The sequence below is a fragment of the Rhincodon typus genome, unplaced genomic scaffold, assembly GCF_021869965.1.
Source record: "Rhincodon typus isolate 14 unplaced genomic scaffold, sRhiTyp1.1 hic_rhity00001568, whole genome shotgun sequence".
NCBI lineage: Eukaryota > Metazoa > Chordata > Chondrichthyes > Orectolobiformes > Rhincodontidae > Rhincodon > Rhincodon typus.
Window position 1 is genome coordinate 1 of NW_025967206.1, and position 19237 is coordinate 19237.

Sequence of the window (19237 nt, forward strand, 5' to 3'; positions counted from 1 at the left end):
TTCTGTTCTGAATGTGGAGAGTCATTATGCTTGGATCCTCCAGAGTGTGATTATGTTTGTCTCTCTGTCTTTTGTTCAGTGGGCCTCTGTGATAAGTCGCATAACAATGGATCAAGACAGAACATGGCACACTCTCATGAATTATTTGAAGAGCAATAACGACAACGTACTTAAGTCATTGACTGGTCTGCTTCGAAATCTTACAGTCCATGCAAGGAACAAGGAGGATGTTGGTGAGTAACCACATAACCGCTAATGGAAACCATTGTTCATTTGGATAAGTAAGAGCATTTGATGATTTGAACAATAGCTCCAATTGGCTTGAATTCCCAATTTTGATACTGTGCCTGAGCTACAACAGATTGGTTTGCATTTGCTGAAAGTGGTTGGAGACCCCAGGAGATTTGGGAACATAGACGTCACTCTTACTCAGAGTAAATGAAAGGCAGACTGAGACAAACCTGATAAGATGTGTCAGCTACGTGATTAGCAGTATGGTAGGTCATCATTTGGAAGGTGCTATGCTGAGGAGTTATTGAAAATGTTGCAAGGTATAAAATCTTTTCACACAACGCTTCGTTATATTGTTTTGTAATCTCTCTCTGAGCATGGAGAATGTGATTTCCAGTGACCACACTACCTCCACCCCCATGAGGTGTGTAAGCCATCTGTGTCTCAAGTACAATTTAAAATGCAAATGATATGTCTTCAGTTTCCACTATACTGTACTATACATCATTGCAATTATACGTTTATTTTAAAAACAACTTCCAACAAATGTCACTTATTCTCCACAGCAATCAAGCTCATTGGACCAGTCCTGCAGAAGTTACCAGAGGATGGCAATTCCTCTTCACCATCAAACGAGGTGGCAGCTAATATTTGCATGATACTTAACAATCTGGTTGTGGAGTCTAGTGAAGCTCCAAGACAAATTGTAAACCATAATGGATTAAGGAAACTCATGAACATCAAACACCGAAGAGATAGGTAAGTGGGTCATTTGCTGTGATATTATGGATCGTGTGCAAGATAATTTTATCGATGAGTATTTGGTTGTGTTATTTATTCGGGGGAATGTGGTGGCACTGGCTAGGCCAGCACCTATTGTCTATTCCTAATTACCCTTGAAGATTGTGGTGAGTTGAATTTCTGCAGGTCACTTAGTGTTGATACAGCGCTGTTGGGAGTGGAGTTCCAGGATTTTCGACCAATGACAGTCAAGCTGGTATATTTCCAAGTCAAGATATTGAGTGGCTTAGAGAGGAACTTGCAGATTGTGGTGTTTCCAAGTATTTGTTGCCCTTCACTTTCTAGATAGTAGTGCTTGTGAGTTTGGAAGATGTTTCTAAGGAGCCTCTGGCCAGTTTGATGTATATTGTGGAACAGACTCGGGAACAGGCTATTTTGGATGTATTATTGTGTAATATGAGATTTAATTTATATGCTTGTAGTAAAGGGTCCTCTGGGCAGCTCAGCGGTTAGCACTGCTGCCTCACAGTGCCAGGGACCTGGGTTCAATTCCAGCCTTGTGTAGCTGTCCGTGTGGAGTTTGCACATTCACCCTGTGTCTGCATGGGTTTCTTCCAGGTGCTGCAATTTCCTCCCACAGTCCACTGATGTGCAGGTTAGGTGGATTGGCCATGCTAAAGGTTGCCGTGCAGTGTGCCAGGGATGTGTAAGTTAGCTGGGATAGCCGTGGTAAAAACCCCATGCTGGGTTACGGAGATGGGGTGGGGGAGTCTGGGTTGGATGCTTTTCAGAGGGTTGGTGCAGACTCAGTGGAGTGAATGGCCTCTTTCTGCACTGCAGGGTTTCTGTGAAAGAGTTATTATATAATTTTATGTTGCATTTACAATGACATTTACATCCAAAACTTGTGCCTTTGCTCTAAACAAAAAAAAACTAATTAGATGAGATGCAAGTTGATAGATTTGGGAAACTGCTTTAAAAGAAAAAAAAGCAGACAAGCAATGGTTAGCATTTAAAGAGTTAATAAAACATTTGCTGCAAACATGTATTCACTTCAGGTGCAAAGGCTGCAAGGAAGCTAACTGAGGCTAATGACAGGAGTTAAAAGAAAGATAGAAAGGGAAAAGCTTATAATGTTATCAAAAAGAATAGTAAGCATGAAGATAGGAAACCTGTTTTAATTTCATGAAGGCAAAGAAATTGATTAAAAAAAGAAAAAGAACGATATGCGAGCACACCAGTAAGAGGTATTTAAAAATAATATAACCTTACCTTATGTAAATACCTGGGAAGTGATTGGTGAAAGTGAACCTGGGCCCATCAGTGGCCGAGCCAGGTGCATTTACAAGGGAGAATAAAGAAGTGGCAGAGACCTTAAACAGGTGCTTTATCTGTGTTTGCAGTCTCTTCAGAAAGCAGTCATGAAATAATAGAGAGTCAAGGGTCTGGTGAGAATGAAAATGTCCTTGTAAATCAGGAAATAGTATGGGAAAAATTATTGGGATGAAGTGATGATAAATCCTCTGTACCTAACGACTTGTCCCCTGGGGTTTTAAAAGAAAGAACTGTTGAGATTGTGGATGTAATGGTTGTCATCTCCTAGAATGCTGGCTGGAAGATAGTAAACATGACCGTTTAACAAAGGAGGAAAGAGAGAAAATGGGGAAAGGTAGGCTGGTTAACCTAACCTCATTATGAGGCATTTAGAAAATCAAGATAAGATTAAGCAGTCAGATTTATGAGGGGGTGATAATATGTTTGATGAATTGAAGTATTTTGAGGATGTTACTGATGAGGGTAAATGCAATATATTTGGATTTTACAAAAGGCGTTCAATTCAGTGAGGTGACTACACAAGGTTGCTCAGTGGTTAGCACTGCTGCTTTACAGTGCCTGGGATCCGGGTTCGATTCCACCCTTGGGTGACTGACTGTGTGGAGTTTGCACATTCTCCCGGTGTCTGTGTGGGTTTCCTCCGGGTGCTCTGGTTTCTTCCCGCAATCCAAAGGTGTGCAGTTTAGGTGGATCGGCCATGCTAAATTGCCCGTAGTGTTCAGGGATGTGTAGATTAGATGGGTTATAAGGGGATGGGTCTGGGTGGGGTGATCTGTGGGTCGGTGTGGACTTTTGGGCCGAAGGGCCTGTTTCCACACTGTAGAAATTCTATGAAAGTTAGGACTTGTGGGATTGGAAGTACTATATTTGCATGGATTAAAGTTTGGCTAACGAACAAGAAGCACAGAGTAGGAACAAATGGGACATTTGCAGATTGGCAGCATGCAACTAGTGGGATAACATAAGGATCAGGTACTTGGACCTTGATACTTTATAAGCTATATTAACAATGTGCACTCAGTCCCCTAATGAGTTTGCTGATGGTATGACGTTAATTTGGAAAGTAAACAGTGAGGATGATACAAAGCACGGCACAGTTATTTTGATGCTATGTGAGGACCATGACAGGTGGAATACAATATGTTGAAGTGTAACATTATCCATAATATAATAAAACCAAGTCACTGCAGATGTTGAAGCTCTGCAATAAAAATAAAGTGCTGGTTCAAACTCAGGAGGTTTGGCAGCATCTATGGAGAGAGAAACAGAGTTAATGTTTCAGGTCCAATATGAGTTATTTTCAGGACAGAATTCCTGGGAAAAGGGAATTGCACTACAAGGACAAATTGAATAGATTTCAATTTCAATATTCCCTTGAGAAGAATAAGAGACGATATAACTGAAACACCAAATTTTTAAGGGGTTGCTGTTGTGCAAAGACCCTGTAGTAACCTTGTGATGATGTCACAGATTTGCACATTGCTGGGTATAAATACCACAGTGTGGGAGGGGTTAGCACACACTAGTAGTCACATTCTGTAAGGCATACCAGAATCTGACTGTTTGGAAGGTTCCCAGAGAGCATGTGGACATGAACACTCACAGAAGATAAATCAGCGAAAACTTACTGTGTGGCATAAAAACATATGACAAAAGACTTGGCAAGGCAGATGTTGAGAAGATGTTTCTATTAGTTGGGGGTGGGGGTCTGGAACTAGGGGATAGAATAAGGGGACACTCGTTTAAAACTGAAATGTGAAGGAATTTCATCTCCCAGAGTGTAATGAATGTCTGAAATTCTTTACTCCATAAAGTCATGGAGGTGAGATCTCTGAAAGTATTTAAAAAGGAGGTATTCTGAAATATCAGGGACTTAATGGCTCTGCTGTGAGCAAATATGGAAGAGGAGTTGAGCCCTGGGATGAATCAGCCATGACCTTTTTGAATGATAGAGCAGGCTAGAGGGGCTGAATGGCCTACTCCTGTTCATAAGTTTTTTTTTTAAACTTTTAAGTTGTTTCTCCAGGCTAGGGGATCTAGAATGTACAGCTTCAGAAAGGGATTAGCCTGTTGGGACCAAGATAAGGAGAAATTTCTTCAATCAAGGGGCTATGGATGTTTCGAATTGTCTCCCTCACATAGTTGTGGATGCTCAGTTGTCAAGTATGTTCAAGACAGAGACAAAATAGACTTTTGGATACCAAGGAATGAAGAGGTGGAGTTGAGGAGGATGGAACACGCCTGCAAGAGCCAAATAACAGACTCCCTAGTTTCCTTTTTTAGTTGTTGAGTTCCTCTGCTTGTTGAGAATAACAACCGGTGCATATACTTCACTTTTTTTCACGAGCGAATCAACCTTAAATCAGAACCTCCAGATCTGTTAGTCATCAACAGCATAAAGAATGTACGGTTTAAAGATGATGTTACATTAAACTTCTGAATCTCATTTAAAACAAGCCCAACTGTCCTACTCTCTCTTCAGGGTGCACAGTTTTGTGTTATTTGCAGTCCATTTACATTTAACTAAAAAGAGGTTGCCTGCATGCCCCAAACATAACTACTGGCTCGATAACTTACTTCAGGTAATTGGGTAACCTGAGAAGACAAATGCAAACTGGAATCTTATTGATTCCATGCTTTGATGTCTCATTGATTTTGAGAGCATTTTCCATGGTCAATATTTATTTCATTGGGCACTTTGACAATATAAACTTGCATAATGATAAAGAGTAATACATTTGGATTTTGGTTGGCCTAGCTCATGTCTGTTTGCGTTTTGTTTCCAGGGAAGCTGAGAAAGCAGTAAAAGCTGTCTGTAGCCTTTTGGGAAATATGTGGTATTACAAGTCCTTGCATCGTGAATACAAGTCGGTAAGTATAAATGCGATAAAAATAGCAGCTACACCCAGACCAATTCTACCTGCACTGTTACTTCACAAAGTATTTGATGACAACAACAATCAGCAAGTTAATGGCAGATCTTTGCTTTGTGCAAAACAGTGTCACATGTCCATGCATAATGTGGAGTATTTGAATTTTCCATTTAGTCTTAAAGGGCCGCTGACCCTATTCAGTTGAGATAAAAGATGAAAAATCTGTTCAAATATCGTCACTGTAGACTTCATTTTTGTCTAATCTGGACCGTCCCTATGACCTGCAACCCTCTGACAACTCCTTGTTCTTTTTTAATCAATTTTGGCTTTTTGTGCTTCAACTTCTTCATTGTACTATTTGGCCTTTGTAGCTATCTAACAGCTCTCCACTCCTGTTTCCTACTTTGTAAGAAACTCTCTAAATCATTGTTGCCCAAGCTTATGGTCATTAGTTCTAATATTCTCCTCCTTTGTGTGTCATGGGGTTTGATTACGTTCGTGTGAGGTACCATCAAGCGTTTTACTGCATTAATGTTCCAAATGAATGCAGGCTGTCAGCAGATGGTAAGACTCTTCTTTTAGAGCAGTGTTGAACAAGAGACTTGGCCTATTGGCTGCTTTGCTTTTCCAGGAATGAATTATTCATTTTAGTTTCACTGGAATTTCTAAATACACAAAGGAAGGCTTTTGTTGTGACAAGGGACACTAATTTAAGAGCCTAACCTTGTGAACGCACGCATCCAACAAACCCGTTAATGGCCCACCGACAATGATCCATTGAGCACAACGAATCAAGTGCGTGTATTAATTTTAAAGGTCTGCCTGCCATTTTGTAACTCTGCGGCATTGGAAAGAGTGGAAGTGTTGCATCTGGTCGAAGGTGGCCATCTTGTGGAGGTGCTGGTGTTGGACTGGGGTGGACAAGGTCAAAAGTCACACAGCACCAAGGTATAGTCCAACAGGTTTATTTAAAATTACAAGCTTTCAGAGCGCTGCTCCTTCGTCAGGTGAAGGGCACTCTGAAAGCTTATCATTTTCAATAAACCTGTTGGACTGTAACCTAGTGTTGTGTAACTTTTGACTCTGGTTGAATGCGTTTTGAAACTCTTCTCCTGGTGCAGAACCTTGTACTGTAATCTTTATTGTATCAAGAAGTGCAGTCTGAGGATTATCAGATCAGTCACGATCTCATTGCATGGCAAGGCAGACTTGAAGTGCTAAATGACCTACTTCTGCCTGTATATCTTATGGTCAATTCCAAACTTGGGTGCAAGGTTAATCCGTAGATCAGGTTTGTCTAATTGGTGGCCCAAGGGTCAGAATATAGCACACCAGGCCTTGTCCAGGACACACATACAGAGCAGGCAAATGGATCGGAAATTTGCTATACAGCTGCCCATGCAATCACAGGCCATTTCTGTCTTGTATTGGCTGCTGATTTGCTCAAGCGAGTGGAAGAGCAGCAAACAGTGATGATGTCTGACTTCTGTTTAGTTTCCCACAGAGCCCTTGGTCTCTGCACCATGGGCCATTGCTTTTTCTCCCACCCTCCAGCACAGGCACAGTTCCCTAAGATGGCAGTGTGTGCTGGAGAAGCCAAGACGAAGAGCAGTGGCCGCAACAGCACATAACCCACTGCTGGGTAGCTAGTGGGTTGAACAGTGTACGCAGAGGAGCGCATCTTTTGCGACTTCGCAACCAACCTAAAATTGGTAAAATGTTCAAGCCTCAGGCCTGGCAGCCAAGGAGGGTATGTGTCCAAGGTAAACAAAATATGGGAGTGAATCAATGTGGAACAGTGGCATGCTGTGAGGGAGGGAGTGAAGGCACCTGTGATCCTGAGGCTGTATTAGAGCCAGACGCACACATAGCCTCACCCGCCTCCTTGTCTTCACTCCCCAAAACCCTACCCACAAAGTAGCTGGGAGAGGAGGAACAACCGGGCAGAAAGGCAACCCCACCCCCAAGCCCCACTTTCATGTCATTTCTGCTGAGGCCAGCTCAGGGTATCAGCCACTGGAGGCAGATGGGAAAGTTGGTGTTAGTTAAACACAAAATCTAAGCTTTTCCTCAGTCCCCACCTGCTTCCTTGGTGATCAGTGTTGTACAGGATTTTAACTGAAAAAGTTCACGCAGCATTGGCTCCCCCTATTCTACTGATGTCTCACTGTTTGTGGGTGCAGATGAGGAATACTACTCTCACTTTCGGAGGGAGTAGATGTACCTCTACCAGCTGTCTAAGGTTCCAGTAATTACATCCGGCCAAATGTAGTTGCATTTATTGCTATCTTGCAATAAATATTTTTGTTGTCTAAGAACAGTGTAATAACTAAATCTCTACGGTGCCTTATGCTCTAGCACTAGTCACTAGGCAAGCCCAAGATAAAACAAAAGCAAAGGAGGATTGGTATTATTATATTACTTGAAATCACCCTTAGCCAGTAAACATACTGGTGACGGTAACAAATATGACAAGGTACTCTGAGTGATCATGTGGAAAAATACCACAAGCAGGATTTGGCACCTCGTCTGTCTGTCTGTCTCTCTCTCTCCTTACGTGAAAAGAAAGAAAATATTTTATTCGTTAGCTCTGCTGCTTGGCATGCTTTAACGGTCATTTTTATTAATTCCACACCTTTTAAAATTGTCAATGTATTGTATTGATTTTGAAATTCATATTAATGCGAAACATTTCTGAAATTTGCTCATCAACTCATTGAGTGAGGGGGGGAAAAGATTGAAATGTGACCTCTCATTGCAAAAAAGGGTTGGATAACTTTCTACTAGTTTAACTCCTTCCCCGAGGTGTGGGGTACTTGCTTCTTGGTATGATGTAGTGCTGAACGATACAGTCTACCCAGGTCTCAGGTTTCTGCTATCAAAATGAATTAAAGAAGCTGTAGGGATGCTACAGATTGCCTTAATGTCAAGAAATGAAGGAAAATAAAATGGGCCTGTATCCAGATCATAACTCCTCACTCTTGTTGGGAGATTTTATGTTGAGGTGTCAGGTATGGCAGGATGAGGTTTGCAATCTTAAGTCCCTTGATCAAATAGCATAATAATATTTACAAGTCAGCTACAAACATACAGATGGACAGAGCATTGGAGTGATGATGCATATTCCGGCATAAGTCAGCAGAGGAATTAATGGCAAGAAGATTATCTTCAGTTTCCAATACTGTTTATTTCAAGCAATAAACAACTGAAAATTGCAGTTCTATTTGCTTGTTGAATTCAGAAGTTGTTGAAGGCATATTGGAGCATAAATTCACGAGTTATCCAATACACTGGTCAACAAGGGAGCTGTAAAGCTGCTCAGCATTTGAGAAATGTAGGAAGAAGTGCAGTGAACAATCTAATCATGGAGTGGATACCAGACAATACCACAAACAGCGTGGAAGAAAATTAGAAAGATAAATCCATGAATCATTCTGTGATATCTTGTGGTGATGATTTACAGACTGTGAAGCTGACCCATTCACCCGGGAAGGCCTATTGTACACTGATTTTTTGATCAAACAGAGTAGGGTATTTAGATGTTTCTGATTGCAAACTGCGCTGCAACATGTTGAGTTCTTTTTTAATCCCCCAAACCTTTAGCCTGTTTTTTTTCTCAGTGACTTCTGCATCTTAGTTTTCTGTGAACCTCCATTCAGTTGTCAAGATTTGCAAATTTAAAAGCTAGCTAGCTTTGGGACTTCCTGCCATGCTCCCGAGCCTGTGTCCCAATACTGCCTCCTGAAGGCTTGTAGATTTGGGACAATGTAGTAACTGTGGGTTGGGAATGTTGATTGGCAACTGTGAGCACTTCTGTATGGCACAGAGCTCTGGGCCATGTGTCACAGCAATTGCTTAAAAATAAATCACCAAATGGCCAAGTTTGTACAAACAGGCAGCTCCTTTTCATTTTAAGGCGGTACTGAGGTTCTTTACTGTAAGTAAAACAAAAATGGGCTATTCATATTCCTCAACCTCCCATTCCTCTCCCTGTTTCAAGATACTTGGTCTTGATAGATAAACAACATTACTAACAGTGAAGAGAGGCAATTTGAGTTCCATAATTTTTCTTTCTCCTCTCTGTCTATAAACAGGGTGATCTTTAATTTACCTTCTGTTTCCTTTGAAATAGGCTGTGGTGTGGTTTCCCCAATCCTGAAGTCCAGTTCTTTTTTCAAATGACTCTCAATGAACTCTTGTTAGGGTTTAAAGATTAACTTGGGTTTATTCATCCATTCGAACCCTGTGATGATTAATCTCTCTCTCATGCCAGATTGCTCACTCACTCTTGCGTGCGAAAGAAAAATAAAAAGAAAGAGGTTATAATTAAGAATAACTTATAAATCAAAAGATATGGATACTAATTCATGTGAGTTGTGTCTCAAGTACAGAAAATGAGTGTCCAGGGAAGGTTTTCGTTCCTGTAAAAGCTTGGATTCAGGCTGACATCTCTCAATTACTTTTGATGTTGAAGAATGTACAACAAAATGCTGGTGTATAGACTTGATCCACATTTCTAGTGATAACCGAACCTTCTAGAGCACTAGGCTTCGAGGCAATATTGGACTTGAAGCAGGTTTAGCTCACTCTGGATAAAAGCAAAATATTACAGATGGTGGAAATCTGAAATAAAAACAGAAAGTGCTGGACAAGCTCAGCAGGTCTGGCAGGATCAATGGAGAGAATACCACAGCCCAATAAAATCTCAGACTCCATGTTAACTCTGACTCTCTCTCTCCAAAGATGCTGCCAGCCTTGCTGAGGTTCTCCAGCAATTTCTGTTTTTATTCAGCTCAGCCTGGAGTATGGTTTCCTGTCAAGGGTCTTGCAGCCAATCTCAATGATAACAAGCAATCTAGGTTTTTACTAACCTGTGATGTTAACCGTAGACTAGATTTCTACAATGGATCCCAGAAAATACAGTTAACCTCTCTAGAGGCACACTGACAGGCTTATTTAAGGATTTGAGTTTCAATTTAGCAATCGATTCCTATCTCTCTCACCACAAGTCCAGTATTCACCTTGGGACATAAATGGGACTATTAGCATCTCCACAAGCATAACTATATATGCTGTGAGATAAATTGGGAGCAGTTCGTGTCCCTTTGGCATAATGAATTTCAATAGTTTTCCTTTATTCTCAGTCCCTACGGGGAGATGCAGTGCCTTTCATTGTTTCTAGTTTGGTTTGAGTACAATGACCACACAGGATGTAAGAGATTACAGGAGGGTGGTAGTTTTAGTTTTGTTCTGGTAGCTGCTGATAGGAACTTCCCTGAAATTGTACTCACCTTGCATCATGTGATCGGTGTTGGCCTTGTTTCAGTCCAGAAAAGTCCATTTTAAAATTTAAACAAAGTATAGCTTTTAAAACGATTTGTCATCTCTCCTCTTGCCTTGGACACATGCCCACAGTTTCTTGTAAAGTTAGAGGGCTGTGTTTTAAAATCAGTTTCATTGGAGAGTCATGGATGCAGTTCTGCTATTTAAACTTCTACCCTTGCTTCAAGCACTTGGGTGGAGGAGTGTTTAATGTTTTGGCTCTGGAACAGGTGTTCTCAACCATGGATCTATAACCCCTAAAGAGGTTTTCAATGGGTCTTTCCTTCCAGTTGTTTTATACGCTGATCATCAAGGATATTGCTGTGAGTGCCACAGTTCCTCATGTTAATTGTCTTTCTATGTTCAGATGTGGTGTTTAAAAGATTGAGAATCCTATTGAGGATGAACATGTTGGACGGTATTTTGGTGTGTGCGTACAAAAGTGTTGAAAAAGCCCATTTGTCCAAAGGCACCTTGCTGCCTGAGTGGGTGAATAACTAAACGCTGGTGGTCAGCACTACTTTGCCTTTCAACACACCGTGATGCTGTGAGAGTGTCTTCAGGGTGCAGATAATGTCACTTTTTTATAACTGACTTAATAAAATAAAATGTTTAATTCCTGAAAGTGCCAGAGCTTTATCAATGGAATCACCAAGCATTTTGCTCTGATACGTACCACAATGATTTTGAAATGTTTCATTTGATTCTGCGCACTAACACCCATGAATTCATTTTGCCAGTCAGCTGGTAATATGATAGACTGCTTGGGTTTAATTAGGAGCAGTAACAAAGGAATTAGGAGGACAGCTTGACAGATATTAGCATGCAGAAGTATGTTTCATCTGAAATAATGGCATCACTTTACTTGCCGCCTATCTGTTACAGGTTAAAACCATTAAACTATCATTTGCTGCTTTTAAAGCCTCAAACGACCACCTCAAATAATTAGTCCTACTTTTGCATTGTACCGTTCAGTTATTAATGTCGAGATGTTTGATTTGACTGGTTTGTTGTTCACACACAAAGAGGAAAATCCTAATATATCATTGTGAGAATAGCACAAAACATAAGCTTCAATTGAGAAGGAAATTTGAAAGGCATATGGTAATTATCACCCATTTTAAAGTTGAGTTATTAATGTACATGTACTTGATTTATTTTAATACTGCCATTAAATTGTTTTATTTTATCAAACTTTATCAACTTATCAAAACATTTGCTGTTTGCTAATTAGTTCCTTAAATAACCAGTGAGAATCTTGTCAACATGCTAGTGCAACCTTTGTTTCTAATGTGGATTTATAAGTACAATCTGTAAATAGTAGGAAACTAAAACCTTGTGGGCAATAAATGTGGTTCACTGACTGTGTATGCTGCAAGTCAATGATTCCTCTCCAATCTGCATATTTTCTTTTATTTGTTACTGCGATGTGGGCAGTGCTAACCCATCCCTAATTGCCCTTCAGAAGATGGTGGTGATCTATTGTCTTGAATTGCTGTAGTCCATGTGGTGTAGGTAAGCCCACAATGCTGTTGAGCGGAAAGCTTTTTTTGCCGAGCAACTGTTGTGAGTGAGATCTACACCCTTATGAGTGAACAGCAACAGGCTTTATTTAATGTAAAAACCAAAAGAACTGCGGATGCTGTAAATCTGGAACAAAAACAAAGTTGCTGGAAAAGCTCAGCAGGTCTGGCAGCATCTGTGAAGGAGAAAACAGAGTTAACGTTTCGGGTCCGGTGACCCTTCCTCAGAACAGAGGAACAAGGGTTCTGAGGAAGGGTCACTGGACTGGAAACGTTAACTCTGTTTTCTCCTTCACAGATGCTGCCAGACCTGCTGAGCTTTTCCAGCAACTTCGTTGTCGTTGTCGTTGTCATTGTCGTTGTTGTTGTTTATTTAATATAATTCCGTGCAGAGAATGGTAGAAAGGACAACCTGTGTGGAACGGTTCCATATGATCTAATGTCTCTATGACAGAGTCCTTTTCCCACATGAACTATAGGTAGAGTAAAGGCATAATTCCCTTCACAGTGACAGTGAAGTAATGGTGAGGTAGTCCCAAGTTAGGATAGTGTATGAATTGGAGGGAAGCTTGCAGGTGATGGTAGTGTTCCCATGCTCTCCTTTGCCTTTCTAGAGGTCTCAAGTTTGGAAATTGCTGTTGAAGGAACCTTGTTGCAACAGCAACTTTTGTAGATGGTCTACACTGCTAACACAGTACACTATTGGTGGAGGAAATGGTCCATTTGGAATGACAAGGGCAGCAGACATAATGGGTACACCACCACCTCAAAGTTCCCCTCCAAGGCACTCACCATCCTGACTTGGAAATATATCGCCGTCCCTTCATTGTCACTGGGTCAAAATCCTGGAATTCCCTCCCTAATGGCATTGTGGGTCAACCTACAGCAGGTGGACTGCAGCGGTTCAAAAAGACAGCTCACCCCCACCTTCTCAAGGGCAACTAGGGATTGGCAGGAAATGCTGGCCAGCCAGCAACGCCCACATCCCACAAAATGAATAGAAAGAAAATGTTGAAGATGGCAAATGGGTTATCAAGCTTTTTTACTCTGGAGGATGTTGAGTTTCTTTACTGTTGGAGTTTTGCTCATTCAGACGAGTGGAGTGTATTATTTTGTTCTCTTGACTGGTGCCTTTTAGATGCTGGACTGGTGTGGGGAGTTGGGAGCTGGCTTGCATGCTGCAGTATTCCCAGTTTTTTGGCCTGCTTTTGTAACCATTGGAATCGGCATTTCCACAAGCCTGGAGCTCCAGCATCTGATCAGATCTGGATCTTGAATAGGAATGCAGGCCAGGAGAATGAAGCAGCAGAAAGAGTAAGATTTAGTGACATGGTCAGAAAGGAAGAAAAGCTGCAGGTTAGAGGGCTTGGCACAAAGAGGCAGTGTAAGTCTGGAGGTCAGAAAGCAGAGTAGGCAACACCAAAACAGGACAGAATGACCTGATTAGCACTCTGCCAGGAAACGGTCTTAAATAATCCCGTGGCGCTTTGGGGACCTATAATCTTATTGTTTAAAAGTAAAGTCCCAGTTTGACAATCTTGCTGTCATCTGTCTGACCTCCAATCCATCCAGCCTACAACAGTCTCCTATAACCTGTTCTCCTGTGTTGCCCACCTGACTGAACATCTCAACTTAACTTGCAACCGGTCAGCTCTCTATTGGCTCTTCTGAACATTGAATCATTGTTATTCCTGCTTGCAAGTTGGGGAAATTGAACATTTTGGAGTTTGGCATTGTGCAGTTAGAACAAGGGAATCGCAACAGCTTGTAAAACATTCTGAGATAGCAGGAACAGCCGATGCTGGAGTCAGAGACAACACAGTGTGGAACTGGAGGAGCACAGCAGGCCAGGCAGCATCAGGGGAGTAGGAAAGTTGACATTTCGGGTCAGGACCCTTCTTCAGAAATGGGGAGGGGAATGGGAGCTGGGAGATAAATAGAGAGGGTTGGGGCGAGGGAAGGTAGGTGGGATGGTGACTGGTGAATGCAGGTAGAGAGGGGTGGGGATTAGTCAGTGGGATTGGTGGGGTGGATAGGTGGGAGAGAAGATGGAGAGGGTTGTGTCTGGTCAAGGAGGCAGGAGGGAGAATGGAGGGCCTGGCCGAGCTATACGTGCCTCTTCATAGGATACTTGAAACAGTCCCTTTTCCACTGTTATACCGGCACTATCCCCCACCTCTACCTCTACTACATTGATGACTGTATCGGCGCCGCCTTGTGCTCCCACGAGGAGCTTGAACACTTCATCAACTTTACTAACATCTTTCACCCCAACCTCAAGTTCACCTGGACTATCTCTGATACCTCCCTCTCCTTCCTGAACCTCTCCATCTCCATCTCTGGTGACCACCTCGAAACTGACATCTATTTCAAGCCCATCGACTCCCACAGCTACCTGGACTACACCTCCTCTCACCCACCTTCCTGCCTGATTTGGGTCCCCTACTCCTAATTCCTCTGCCTCCGCCATATCTGCTCCCAAGATGGAGCGTCCCGCTCCCGCTCATTCCAATATCCTCCTATTTCAAGGACTGCAATTTTCTCCCTCCATTGATCAAAAATACCCTCAACCACATCTCTTGCATTTCCCGCACTTATGCACCCTCAAACCTCCTTCTGCCAACAAAAGCAAAGACAAAGTCCCCCTGGTCCTTACATACTACCCACCAACTTCCACATCCAGCGTATCATTCTTCGCCACTTCCGCCACCTACAATCTGACCCCATGACCAAAGAGATATTTCCCTCCCCACCCCTATCTACCTTTCATAAGGACCGCTCACTCTGTGACTCCCTCATCTACTCCACACTCCTCACTAACCCCACCACACCCGGCACCTTTCCCTACAACCACAGGAAGTGCTACACCTGCCCCTACACTTTCCCCCTCACTCCATTCAAGGCAAAAAACAAACCTTTCATATCACACAGGGGTTCACCTGCACATCTGTCACCTTGGTCTACTGTATCCGCACGCTCCCAATGTAGCCTCCTGTACATCGGTGAGACCAAGCGCAGACTCAGGGACCGTTTTGTGAAGCATCTATTCTCTGTATGCGACAAATGAGAACACCTTCCCGTCGCCAACCATTTTAACTCCCCCTCCCACTCCCTGGGCGACATGTTCATCTTGGGCCTCCTCCAGTGTCACAATGACGCCACCCACAAACTCAAGGAGCAACACGTCATATTCTGCCCTGGGAGCCTACAGCCCATGGCCCAAACATGGACTTCACCAGTTTTAAAATGTCCCTACCCCTGGCCTCATCCCATGAGCAACCCTCCCTCTCATCCCCGCCTCCTTGACCTGACACAACCTGTCCATCTTCTTTCCCACCTATTCGCCCCACCCATTCTACTGACCAATCCCCACCAATCCCGACATGCATCCAAGCTATCACCACCCCACCTATCTTCCCCAACCCCACCCCTCCTCTCTCTATTTATTTCCCAGCTCCCTTCCCCCTCCTCCATTTCTAAAGAAGGGTCCTGACCCGAAACATCAATTTTCTTGCTCCTCTGATGCTGCCTGGCCTGCTGTGTTCCTCCAGCTCCTCACTGGCTTGTAAAACATGTTCATTCAAGTCTCAGAAGTGCTGTGGAGGCGATCTGGTTGCATGTGGAACAAGCATGTGAACTGCTCCCAGATTCCTTGTGTGACAAAAAATTTCTATAGAGTGAATCCTCTTGACTATTCGATAATTTGGCAGATTTTTGAACTGAACATCTTCCTTATTTTTGTTTTAAAGACTGACACTTATCCAAAAGGACTGGAAAGGTTTGGACTAGGGAAGAGAATAATAGACGTTCTCTGAAAATTTGCATGTGAAAACTTGTCATCTGAAATCTGAAGACAATTTAACATTCTTAACAAATGCAGTAGGGTGGCGGTACTGAGAAACCTGAAATTCTAAACCACAAGCTGAACAGATTGCAGTGCACAATTCATTATAGTCAAAGGCATACAAATCTCCAATGGAATCCTGGCCTTGCTGAAATGTTGGAATGACCCTTCAGTTCAGTGTGTATTTTATCTTGTTTATTTTGTGAATTCTTTCTTGAAGACCTAAGGTTACCATCTGTGTGATAGAATCAATACTGAGCCCTCCACTCCTTTGCGTTCCATTAACTATCAAAATTAACATCCAGAATTAATATTGAATTCGTACCCATTGAGTTCTGAGGAAGGGTCACCGGACCCGAAACGTTAACTCTGTTTTCTCCTTCACAGATGCTGCTAGACCTGCTGAGCTTTTCCAACAACTTTGTTTTTGTTCTTGAATTCATACCCGTTCCATTAACACCCAAACTCCTGCTGCCTACATCCTATTGAGTTGCAGGTTGCCCTCGCCCAATACCCTTTCTCTTCCTGGTGTTCTCATGCTTCAGATTTAACATTGGCATCCTCCAGCTTCTCTCCCACCCCTTCTTCCCCCATATACACACCCCTCCAACTCACTGTGGTTGGCCAAGTTTCCATTCTACACCCTCACTGAAACTGAATTCTTATAACCTGTCTGCTGCATCTTCTTGAAAACTGTCCTTAAAATGAGTCTTTTTTTGGCTTGGTGTCCAGTGTAGCCTAATTTTGCTACTGCACAGGGCCTGATAAACATGTTCTTAAGAGGTGCTGGATTAGGGCAAGATGTTTTCCTGTTTTTTGTTTTAAAGTCAGAACAGTTTCTTCATGGAAGATTTAAATCTGCTGAATTCAGTACGATTTTCCTTTTTCTGTTGCAGAGAGGTTACCAAAAAGACGCTTTTGTGTTCAACTAAGGTCAAGTCTGCTACCGAATGCCTCAATCAAAGCTACAGACAAGTGGATACTACTGAAGACTCCTCCCCAAGAAGGATAACTTCACTGTTATCTGTTCCATTTTTCTTTTGTATTTGTTGCAAACTGCTCTCGGGTTAATGGAAACCAGCCCTCCCTGGGTCTGAATCAACTAAAACGTTGGGACTGAACATCACCTCAAGGAACACAGATGTTCAATGACTCTGTGAAATTTGTATATTCAAACTTTTGATAAGTACAAAAGAGAAGTTTTTTCTGTCTACACTGTCCTTCAAAATGTAGCAGTGATCCAGACTTTAACTTTTTTGTTCATTTTCAAAGTAATATCATTCTAAATAATATTTTAGTACTTCAATTGTAATCTCAAGTTCCTGGTTCAACTCCTAGCAGTCTATACCGCGACAAGCTGCTTGACTTAATAGAATCTACACCCTTTTAACTGATGGGTCAAGTTGTTTAGCAACCTAATTGAAACAAGTATACCTGAAATGTATAAAATCTTGTAACTTCCAAGGTGTCCAAACAGTGTATATTACACTTCATTCTACAATTGTGCACTCAGCTAGTTTTCAGACAACAAATTTATTTGCTGTGTTCTCTTCCTCCCACCTATTCAATAAAAAAATAGATTTATGATCGATTTGAGAAATTAGGTAGCATGGAATGGGCCCTAATGGAATCAGCAAACTATGATTAATGAGAAGAGGCAGTGTTAAAATGCCTAAAAGACCAATGTTAACAAGATTCATGTGCTAACATAATAAAGAGTAGTGATAAATTCTTGGAGCAATCCATATTAATTAATTTACAATTAATTGATTCAGATAAAATGGGTAATAAATCCTGGTCCTGCCAGTCAATGCCCACATCCTGTGCGTAAATTTAAAAGAAGGCAGGATTTCAATTACATCAATTCCAACACTGATTTCAACGAGGAAGTTACCAGAGTGCATCGGAACACTTTCCAAATCTTATGAACTGAAAGTATTCACGCTACAGTTGCTGAACGAAAAATCTTTGGGTCAACCACATGTAGGAACAGAGAAACAAAGAAATAAATTTGGGATGTTGTCAGAGTTTTGGTGGTGGTTGTCCAATCAGAATGTGTAGATAATGGATATTCTGGGGCATGGGATTTTAAACATAATAGCTTATTATCCTTTTGATAAATAACAAACAATTAAGAACAAGCTTTAAAGAGTGTTTGTTTATTTTAGGAGGAACAATTTGTACATAAAATGTATATCTGCATAATAATGTCTCCCTCCCACTGCCTTCCAGCAAGTTGATGGAAAACTTGCTAGGTTCTTTGTATTGTAAGAACTGTAGCAGGAACTTAAAATACATAATCCCATAGCAACTTGCAACCTTTCATACAGGCCAACTGGCTGGAGCAGAGGGGGTCCTTGGCTTGTAGGAGAACCCAAGTCTGCTTCACCAGTGGCAGATGTTCCACATCTTCTGTCAGGGACAGCAGGACTTAACATTGAGGCTGGGAAATGAGAAGGCAGCTATTGAACACAAAGTAGCTAAAGTGGTTCAGGGCCTGCTAGAACCGAAGCCATATCTGGAGCATGAGTAGCGACTGATGTAGACTGCAGAGCTAGAGAATGAAGACCGGAACAGTCTGCAGGAGTGTTTACAGTCAGACTGGGGAATGGAAAAACGGTTATCTGATTCCTATAGACTAAGCAAATTACTAGAAGAAAGATTTATCAATTGTGGATATCTTCCAGATGGTTGGAAAGTGACTGTCTGAATTAGAAAAGGTGATAAGACAAGAGTTGGACAATTGTAACACCGTAGATAATTGGGTGAATAATTTTATTCTCTGTAAATGTCTGTATTTTTTTATAAAGAAGCTGTGGTTGTCCTGATTTTATCTGTTAAGCACCACTTTCTTTGCTTTTATAAAATTGTACGGATGCTTTGCTTTATCAGCTCAAGAAAAAAAAAATAAAGTTTTTTTTATTTAATTGAAAGTTCCACTTTTTATTCATTCATGGGAAGTGGGTGCCACGGACTAGGCCCATCCTTGTTGCCCTCGAGGAATTAGTAAAAGCCACTTTCTTGAGCCATTGTAGTCCATGCGCAGGTACATCCAAAGAGCTGTTAGGAAGGTTAAACTCGGCTTTTGACACAGTTACAGTGAAGGAAGTGATATGGTCCCGAGACAGAATGGTGTGTGGTTGAAAGGTGAACTCTCAGGTGGTGCTGTTCAGGTAGTAGAGATCACAAGCATTGTTGAAGGAGCCTTGGTGAGTCATTACAGTACATCTTGCAGAGCATGTACAATGCTGCCCCTGTTCCCTCACGGTAAGAATAAATGTTTAAGGGGCATGAGGTGCCAATCAAGCAGGCTGCTCTGCCATGGGTGGTGTAGATTTCAAACTGCACTTGTCCAGGGCAGTGGCCAG

The 19237-nt window shown here is 42.0% G+C and overlaps 1 protein-coding gene across 1 annotated transcript; it reads left to right on the top strand.

The window, feature by feature from the left end:
* Positions 1–74: 74 nt before the first annotated feature.
* Positions 75–18796, top strand: LOC125481281 (plakophilin-3-like). The gene is made up of 4 exons (XM_048592624.1): positions 75–233; positions 798–990; positions 5094–5178; positions 16766–18796. The coding sequence occupies exons 1-4, from the start codon at positions 107–109 to the stop codon at positions 16799–16801; spliced, it is 441 nt and encodes a 146-aa protein (XP_048448581.1). The 5' UTR covers positions 75–106; the 3' UTR covers positions 16802–18796.
* The last annotated feature ends 441 nt before the right edge of the window (positions 18797–19237 follow it).

Coding starts and splice junctions, on each gene's coding strand:
- LOC125481281 (XM_048592624.1), top strand. CDS start 107: ATGGATCAAGACAGAACATGGCACACTCTCATGAATTATTTGAAGAGC. Junction 991..5,093: donor ATCAAACACCGAAGAGATAG/GTAAGTGGGTCA, acceptor TTTTGTTTCCAG/GGAAGCTGAGAAAGCAGTAA. Junction 5,179..16,765: donor TGCATCGTGAATACAAGTCG/GTAAGTATAAAT, acceptor TTTCTGTTGCAG/AGAGGTTACCAAAAAGACGC.